The following is a 9,994-nucleotide window of genomic DNA, read 5'->3' on the forward strand; positions in this document are numbered from 1 at the left end:
AAGACCCCCTCAGCCTTCAGCTGGTGACCTCCTCACAGAGGGATCTGCAGAGCAGAAGAAAATTACAGCTCCCCTAGAAGAGGCTTCAGTGTCATTTCTGTGCTACAGACCAGAAAAACACAGGTAGGAACTAAGAGACAGGAGCTGACGTGGGGATGGAATAACACTGAGGAGCAGGGTTGTATGAAAACATATGTTTCCAGGTCTGTCTTAGTATCTTCCAGCTCAGTCTCAGTAGAGAGAAATTCCGATGGGAAGGTCTATAAAAATATTCCAACAACTTCCTCATTAAGGGTATACAAGAATGTAGCATGGTTGTGTTTATTTTGATATAAACACATGAGAAGTATGACGTTTTAACTGTTTACTGAGAGAAGGGAGTTTAATGGCATCTGCTTCAGACTTTAGAATCAGTAGAGCCAATACCTGACTACTAACCTCAAATCCACTGCAGCTGCTGCAGATCAATTAAAAACCAAAAACTTCCATAGGTCGGAAAACCATCTTTATGAAAAATGTACCTGGATAAAAGTACAGTGATGGAAATGCCACCAGCACGTCCGCTCCCTGCCTAGCCTCCAGGAAACAAGGGCTTTTGCCTTGACTGCACAGAAGGGGGGATACACATAGAAATGAATACTACCGGAGGAGCTCACACGGCTGGGGGATAGAGGGGTGAGGTTTGCTGAAGCTGTTCAGTTTTCAGTCAGCCAGAATTAAGGAAACCCTTTCTGAAAGGATCACTACAGGGCAAGTAATTTAACTCCTAAGGATGAAAGCCATCCTCGGGCTGTCTCTGCTGCTTGTTTTCCCAAGACTCTGTCCACATCTGTTCCAACAGCCTCCTCTTCACATCTCCTTACCAGACTAGGTCAAGGACTTGACTGAGAGGAGCCAGGTGAAGTTGGGGGCAAGAGGTCCCCACACCAAAATCCTGAGGCAAATAAACAAGTAGTCCTAATCTGGCTTGGAAGGATTCCCGTATCTAAGGAACAATATTCACTAGAGCATAAACCTGCTTTCTACCTTGTCCCTAGAGTATGAAAAAGGAAAGTGTTTCTACTCTTTGACCTTATTCTCAAGAAGCACTGTATTTAATGAACTTGTGTATTGTGGCATGTCTGTGAGCAGACATACATTACACTGGGCTAAAAGTCTCCTGACAAAGTGATTCAATCTGTTGAGAAAAGTTTTTTGCCCACAGCTCTGCGTAGGGCATCCGTGACCTCCTTGTTCCTCATGCTGTAGACAACAGGGTTCAGCAATGGAGAGATGATGGTGTACATCACTCACTGAGAGACGGTCTTGTTCTGCAGAATCCTCGGACTTGCGCTTGAGGTAGGCAATGGAGGCACAGCCGTAGTGGACAATGACCACTGTAAGGTGGGAGGCACAGGTGGCGAAAGCCTTCTTCCGGCCCTCAACAGAGGCAATCCTGAGAATGGTGGAGACGATGAAGACATAGGAGATGAAGATCAAGCCCAGAGAGACCAGGATCACAAATGAACTAACACCATAATTGATCATCTGTGGTATCAGTACAAGAGAGTTTCATGACTGGGTAAATGTCACAGAAGAAGTGCCCCACCACTGTGCCACAGAAGGGCAAACTGAACATGGCTGCCACATGGAGAACTGCCATAACCAGGCCAGTGCCAAAGGACCCACATACCAACGTAGCACACACTCCTTTGCTCATGAGGACTGTGTACCTCAGGGGGTTGCAGACGGCTACAAAGCAGTCATAGCCCATTGCTGTGAGCAAGAAGCAATTATTAGTGGCCAAGATGACAAAAAAGAACATCTGAGTTGCACAGCCTGACAAGGAGATGGGCTGGTTAGGGAAAAGGAGACCAGAAAGCATTTGTGGGACACTGACCAGTGTGTGCACAGTCTCAGAACTAGCCAGCATGCCCAGGAAGAAGTACATGAGTGTGTGGAGATGATGGTCAATATGGCTGATGGTCACGATGACGACATTACCAGTTAGAGTTAAAATGTAGATGGTAAGGAAAACCACAAAGAGCATTATCTGGTGCTTTCCAAAGATAGAGAATCCCAGAAAGATGAATTCTGTCACTTCTGTGAAGTTCTTTCTCTGCATTCTGCTAGATCAGTGTCTGAAAGCAATAAAGGAAGTCGTCAAGGAGAACATTCCCATCAGCAACTGGAGTGTACAAGAAGGGACAATGCCAGCTGAAGTGAGAGAGTGAGCCCAATTCCTTCCCTTAGGACCAGCGAGCCCAGGCACAGGGTCCTTGCACGTGAAGAGAGAACTACCAGTTCTTCCTTGGGGCTCACCCATGTGTACATTATCACCGTGGAGCAAACCATTTCCTGTGCATGGACAAGACTTCTGAATAAGTGCTTACCTCACACGCATCACACTGACGTAAGGGGAAGCAAACCGCGAGGAGGAAGTCCTGCTCTGTGTCCCCGCCGATAAAGACATCCAGCACTAAGAAGAAACTCTGTTAACAAGGTGAAGTGCAGGTCAAAAAAAACAAGAGAGGAGTGTCTCAGTGGGAATGATATGGCAGAATGGAGGAGTCTAGAAAGAAGAACTTTGAGAAGTGGTCACTGGATGTGGTGACAGTCACCAAGGCCTTTTATATGGTATTTCATTCAGTTGAGTTCTGAATCTAGAAACCTTATTTCAGAGAGGTAATATGGTCCAAACAGGTCATCAGACCCTCAAAGCAGACCTTCTGCCATGAGCACTCCATTGTTTCCTCAAGTGTCACTGAAGAGATCTCTTTTGCCGACTCCAGTCATCCTTTTAAGAGGTGGAGTCAGGAAGAGAGAACTGTGATGGGAAGACATTGCCTTGCCTCCACTGCAACAGGAAAGTGTTAGAATAAGTCAAGGCATGGATAAGATAATGTAGGCACCAGAGTTGAGACAAGAGGAGGAAGGAGTTTTTTAAAATCTGGGTGCACACTGGATTTGATATAATATTGAGAAATAGTTCACTAGTCCCCTTTATCGAAAGGAACACCTATCCTATGCAGAAAGCATGCAGCTAATTCTGTGGGTCTCTACAGTGACCACTCCATTGTTCTCCCTCTTTTCATTTTCATACTTTACTGAAACAGACTTCCTCTCCCACCCTCCCCAGTTCCCCGAAATTTGACTTTATCATGTTCACTTTCATCAAACTGTTCTCTCAAATGTCACCAGAGTCTCCATGGCTAAAACTGTCAGACTTTGCTTTTTCCTCTTTTGACATTTCTAAACACTCTGCCTCCTGGAAACCTTCTGTGACCTTAACACTATGCTAGCTCTCTCTCTCTCTCTCTTCTCAGTGCTCAGGTGGTTATCATCCTCTATGAATCTGCTCACTTCATCCACATCGTAACTGTAAATGCTAGTCTATGCTTAATACGTGGCCCCTGCTTTTCTCTCCACACTGTTCCACAATGTTCTTCTATTATTTACGTGTTGATTGCTCCCAAATCTATCAGTCTCCCCCCGCCCCCCCAAGTCTACAACCTCCCCTGGACTTTTCTACTTGTGGGTCTTGCAAGCATAATTTTTAATTTCAAAAGCAAATGAAACATCTACCCTTCTGATATTCAGAAAAAGCTCTCCATCTCTATTTTTCCAACTTCTTCAGTGACCACACCATTATTCCAGTCTATTGGGATCAGCATCTTAGGTCCAGAGCTATTCATCACATTCAGTGAAATTCTTCCTTAAACAAGGTCTCAAGTCTGTCCAGTTTCTGGATTCATAATGATTCAACATAAGATTAGGATGCTAAAATCCTCTAGCCAGGATAATAAACATTCCTAATCCAAAATTATACGGAAATGCAAAGAACCAAGAACGCCAAAACAATTTCAAAGGAAGCACAAAGTAAAGGACTTGTACTACTTCATTTGGAGACTACAGTAATCAAGGTGGCATGGTATTCATATTAGACATAGCTCAATGGAACAAAAACAGTCCAAAAATGATCCACACGTATATAGTCAATTGATTTTTTATAAAGTTCTAAGATTTCTCAATGATAGTATTTTCAACAAATGTTGCCACAACTGGGTATCTGTATGGGGAAAAAAAAAATGAACCCCAAACCTTACCTCATGCCATACACAGAAAATCGTTCAAAATGCATCAAAGACCTACATATAAAAGCTGAAACTAAAAATTCCGGACAAAACTGATAAAATCTTCACAACCCTGGAAGGATCAAGAGTTCTTAGATACAAAACAAAAAGCATAAACCATAAGAAAAGTCATAAATCTAACTTCATCAAAACTAAAGCCTCTTTTCTTCAAAAGATATTGTTAGAAAAATGAGGAAAGCCACAGATTGGGAGAAAATATTCACAGTAGATATGTCTAAGCTTGTATTCAGAATATACACAGAATTCTTACAACTCAATACTAAGACAATTTTTAAGTTGGAAAAATATCTGGACATTTCACAAAAGATATACAAATGGTTGAAAAGCACATGGAAGATGTTCAATATCATATCAGCCATCAGAGAAATGAACAATAAAGCTATGAGATACCACTACACACCCACTCAACATGGCTAAAATGAAAAGTTTAACACCTAATATTGGCAAGGAAGTAAAGGAACTGGAACCCCTAAGCATTGGGGATGGTGATGCAGAATGGTATAACCAATTTGTACAACATTTTGGCAAGTTTTTAGAAAGGTAAATACATACTAATCTCATGACTCAATGATTTTCCTAAGTATTTGCACAAGAATTAAAATGAGTACACACAATGTCCACATCTGTGTACAGACATGTTCATGGAATGTCCTTAGCAACTTCATTCCTAGAAGCCAAAAGCTAGAAACTCAAATGTTTAGGGTAGATCCATATAATGAAATACTCAAGCAATAAAAGGAACAGATTACCAATACAAAGAAAACATGGCTGAATCTTAACATACTGAATCACAGAACTCAGACAGAATAGCGTACATTCAGTACAATCCTATCTATATGAAACTCTAGAAAATGCTAATTTAATCTATAGAGCAAGAAAACAGATCAGTGGTTGCCAGAATTGTTAGGGAATTGACCGTGAAAGAACACAAGGGAACTTTTTGGAATAAAGGAAATGTTGATTATGGTGGTAGTTATAAGATGTATAAATTCATCAAAACTCAACAAAATGTATACTTAAAATTGGTGCATTTTATTACATTATTTATATTGTATAGCATGCTATTGTATCATATTAGGTAATATTGTAATGTTTTGTACCTCAAAGTTCATTTTTAAAAAGATTCCCAACCACAAATTAGACTGTCTCTGCAAATCTGTCACTGCTAGACCCACAATTCTTTGGGGGCTCATTAGAATGTAAGAAACACGGGAATTGTCTGGGGCTTGAGATATCCAGAAACTGATCTGGAATCTTTCAACGTCAAAACATGTAGTTCTGGACAAATCACTTAAAATTATCTTGGTATCAGCTCTGTGATAAGCAGCAGCCATCCAATAATTTTTTTTTTAAAGTCAACACGATGAAGAAAACACTGAGACAACGAAAGACGAGAGATAAATGTATTTGCAGATACTCCTCTTGGGAAAATAAAAACACCACAACAGGCTAACATAATGAAGAGTTAGCGCTGCCAATGTTTTAGTCATGAAGATTGTACTCCAAATAAAAGAGAAAAAAGTTCAAAGTTGCAAAGAGAATTGCATGTGTAAGGAAAGAAACTACTACAGAATTTTATACTTACAACAAATCATCTATCTGTTGTTTAAATCTCAGTGAACCTGTTAGGGAAAGGGAAAGAATTTTAGAACTGCAATTTAGGCCAATATCCTGAAAATTGATATTACATATAAATTACTCTTGCAGAAAATAAACAGAACCCTATGGTCTCTTCTCCAGAGACCCTGAAACAAATACTCTAAAATGCCAGGGATGGATAGAGTGATCTCTTTAAAAATCTGAAGGCAGTGGAAGAAAAACACTCGATCATAGGATGATAGGAAAGAATCTGCAAGGCTGAGCTTTTAAGACATGAGCTCAATTGGTCTGTCTTTGTGGTTTCCCATCCCAGAACAAGAGATCCCAACCCAAATGGGACTAGAGCCTGCTCAAGGACATACAGGCATCCCCAACATCTCTCAAATCTAATCTGATAGCATCGCCAACAAAAAACAAAAAACCTGGTACCTTCTCCAGAATGTGCAATCTTACAATTACCCACATCTCTCCAGATAGGACTGAAGCTTAGAACAGGTAGCACATGACCTGCACACTGGACCCCTGGTTCTGAAGCTGTCTATAAGAGAAGGAATGCCTATAAACTCAGTGGGGAGCATGCTTCTCCCTCTGCCTGATGTTCCCCTCCTTGTGCTTTCTCTCTCTCTTGTTCTTTGTCAAAATAAATAAAAATCTTTAAAAAAAAAAAAAAAAGGCTAAATAGTCATCCCCATTTTCCAAGACCCAATTCATTCATCTTTCTTTCCCCTTGACCATGGCTCAATCATCATCCCAGGCAGGATGAAGTGCCACTTTCTCCAAATTCTTCACACTTTTCCCCCCTCAAATTCACAGAGAAGTTGAAGGTGCAGCACAAAGACCTGGAACTATCAGAAAGCAGGCTATTGATACAGGGCTCACCACCTTCAAATACTCCAGTACTTCACAGAAACAATGGCACTCACCACAAAACAAGCACCCACATCAAGAAATGAACACTGATTCACTATCATCTAATTCTCAGATCCCATTCAATGTTTTGCTAAGTGTTTGATCACATTTTTAAAGCAATCCACTGCAGGGGCGCCTGGGTGGTTCAGTTGTTAAGAGTCTGCCTTCAGCTCAGGTCATGATCCCAGGGTCCCGGGATCAAGCCCCGCATCGGGCTCCCTGCTCAGCGGGAAGCCTGCTTCTCCCTCTCCCGCTCCCCCTGCTTGTGGTTCCTTCTCTCCCTGTGTCTCTGTCAAATAAATAAATAAAATCTTAAAAAAAAAAAAAAAAAGGCAATCCAGTGCAGACTCAGGCTTCACATTCACTAGCATGGGTTGTTAACCTCCTTTTATCTAGAACAGTTCTTTAGTCTCTCCTTGTCTCTCAGGACCTGGACACTTCCAAAGGTTACAGGCCAGTTATTTTGTTGAAGATCTTTAAAGTCTGTTTTGTCTAATGTTCTTTTCATGACTAGACTCAGGTCATGTCTCTGGCAAGATGGAGTATGCTAGGCTCCTTCACCACACGCTATGGAAAGGCACAGATTCTGAAAGATCCCATTTTTAATGATGCTCTGTTGGACTGCTTAAGGTGGTATAAATCATGGTTCTCTACTTTGCAGTCACTCTTAAATTAGTATTTTGCAAAGATGTAGTTTGAAACTATATAAATATCCTATTCTTCAAGCTTATTTATTCATCTATATCATTTTAGATTTATCGTTTACTCTTTTATTCAATGGGCTATAATTACTTCCATTATTTATATTGATTCTCAAATTATTCCCAGTGTGGTCGGTGAGATCCCCTTCACTCTGGGCTCTGGTGTTCTTCCGACAGATCTCATTATCTGATCATTTCCTTCCTTCCTGGCACAAAACAGTGATCCAGTTTCATCTTCTACTTTCCCCGCCCCAGACCTGGAATTAGCCACTTCTCCAAGGATCCCTGGTTCCTCTTAGTGATATACAGTGTCTAGTAGGCAAGGAATTCACAGCAAAACCACAAATTCTCATCTAACACCACAGGCTAACTCCGAGGTTCTCCACTTCCATATCAATCTCTCCTTTTTAACAGTGAGAATGCAGATACAATAAGAAAATATATTAAAGATAATGGGAATCAACTCCCTTGCCGGTAACCAACTTCCCTTTCTGCCCAGCACCCCCCCCACCTCCCCTGCTCCACCTCCCAGCTCCAGAACTGGCTCCTACTCCCTGCCAGACCCCTCCCTTTGTCCTCTCAATTGCTCTGAGTCACCCCACTTCCCTAAGTATTCCCTCCCCCGAGTGTGTCTTCCTTCTCTGGTCCCGTCTTATGCCATAATTCTAAATCTCTCAGTAAGGAAAAGGAAAAAGAAGAAAAGAACCATATTTCTTTGGGGTGTTTTTTCCACAAACTACATGGTAATTTGATTCATGATGAGGAATTCTAAATATTAGGCATTCATACTATTCTCTGGTAAGAATCTTTAATCCATGGGAGGAAGTATAGCAATGTGCTTGGACTCAAAGTATTTTCCCTTCTTTTCCCTTGTCTCTCCACTTTTTAAAAACTCTACACAAGTTTTCATCATGGCTTGTTTCATCCAACAAACACCTCCCATGTCACTAGTATACATGAAGCAAAATATTAAGCAATGGATGGGACGCAGGGAAAGAAAAAACAGCATCTTTTATAAGGTTCCGTCTGGGTGTTTGGATGAATACACAAATATCTGTAATGAGACAGAATACCGTATACCATAAAATGTCATAATAACAATGATTTTTTCAAATACTCTGTGTAAAGCACCGTGCTAAGTACTTTAGTATGCGTTTACTAGCCACTAAAGCCCCAGGAATGTGAGCGGTTATATTACCATTTTACACATGAGGAAATATAGATGCTCGAAGCTTGAATGCTTAAGTTTTCACATTTAGAAAAAGAGCACTGGATTTGGAATCCACATTTGTCTGATTCCAAAATCTTTGCCCTTCATCACTGTGGCTTTCAGAAGATTGAAACATCCTCTCTTATCAGGAGGTCAGGAGAGACTTCATGAAGCAGGCGGCATAAGGGATAGACTTAGCCCCTGGAGGTTTGAGAAGCAGAGATAATCTGAAAGCCACTTCAGCTAGGGAAAATGAATTAGGATTCAAAGGAGAGACTCGGGCACATGCCCACAAGTAGAGTCTGAGGGTGCAATGGGATTTGTGGAGGGAGTAAGACAAGACCAGTAGATTGGGAAAGAATCATGGCTGGCTCTAGATCCCAGGACAATGAGTCTGTATTTCATTCAAGAATCCTAAGGTAACTAAGCCTGGTGGTAACTAAGTTCCCACCATAAACCTCACTCAGGTGGTCGGAGGAATGACAGTGTGGGGAACCGCCTCCAGGAAGTGGCACTTAGGGCCTGACCGGCTCTGAGGATTAGACTAGGAGACGAGATTCTGGACAGTGGTTACTGAATCTGGACAACCCATCCCAGGAGGTTGGGAGGGAAGATGAAGGGGATAAAGTGCTGGCCAAAATGAAAAAGGGGGATGGGTCAGGGGAACTGGGATCACAGGGAGATGGAAAGCAGCTTAACAGGATTAAGGAAGTGGAATACATGGACAAATTTAAGGAATTTGTTTGAAACCTGAAGAAAAGAACTAGATGGAGTCATCACAACTCCAATACGGGAGGTTTAACTTCAAGGAGATGGGAGGTCACTGGACACAGCCCATCAAAATAGTCCCTCTCATCTGCAAAATCTACATACCCCACGCCACGGGAGACACTCACAAAAACTGCATGTACGGAGCATGTGCCTGAACGAATGCTAAGGCGGCATCACCCCAGATGGATACCGAGGCTCACCGTGAGTGTCCTGAGGTAATGCTCACGTTGAGCTTGATCACACAGGTGGAGAAGCCTCTGCAGCACTCCCCCTAGACCCCCCCCCAGCTTCGGCTGACCCCTCCCGTGCCCACGGCCTCTTCTCCTGCAGCACCCAGGGCAAGAGCAACGAGGGGAGCATTTTTTAAGCCTGGGCTGAGAGTACAAGGTCATCAATGGGGGGGTGACAAGATTGTCTCTGAGGTCGATGAGGAGTTCCCCGTCCTGGGGAAAGTTCCCCGTCATTTTTTTTTTTTTTAAGATTTTATTTATTTTTTTGACAGAGAGAGACACAGCGAGAGAGGGAACATAAGCAGGGGGAGTGGGAGAGGGAGAAGCAGGCTTCCTGCAGGGCAGGGAGCCAGATGAAGGGCTCGATCCCAGGACCCCGGGGTCATGACCTGAGCCGAAGGCAGACGCTTAATGACTGAGCCACCCAGGTGCCCCTTTTTT

General features: G+C 42.4%; 1 protein-coding gene across 1 annotated transcript; it reads right to left on the minus strand.

The window, feature by feature from the left end:
* Positions 1-1,172: 1,172 nt before the first annotated feature.
* OR10J5 (olfactory receptor family 10 subfamily J member 5) lies at positions 1,173-2,134 on the minus strand. The gene is given in 3 exon segments (XM_028090951.2): positions 1,173-1,289; positions 1,291-1,528; positions 1,530-2,134. Coding segments are annotated over 3 exon segments (930 nt in total). The 5' UTR covers positions 2,105-2,134.
* Between the last annotated feature and the right edge of the window lie 7,860 nt (positions 2,135-9,994).

The sequence above is a fragment of the Eumetopias jubatus genome, unplaced genomic scaffold (genome assembly GCF_037043125.1).
Source record: "Eumetopias jubatus isolate StellerSeaLion01/CBP00866 unplaced genomic scaffold, mEumJub1_p1.0 scaffold_12, whole genome shotgun sequence".
Taxonomy (NCBI): Eukaryota; Metazoa; Chordata; class Mammalia; order Carnivora; family Otariidae; genus Eumetopias; species Eumetopias jubatus.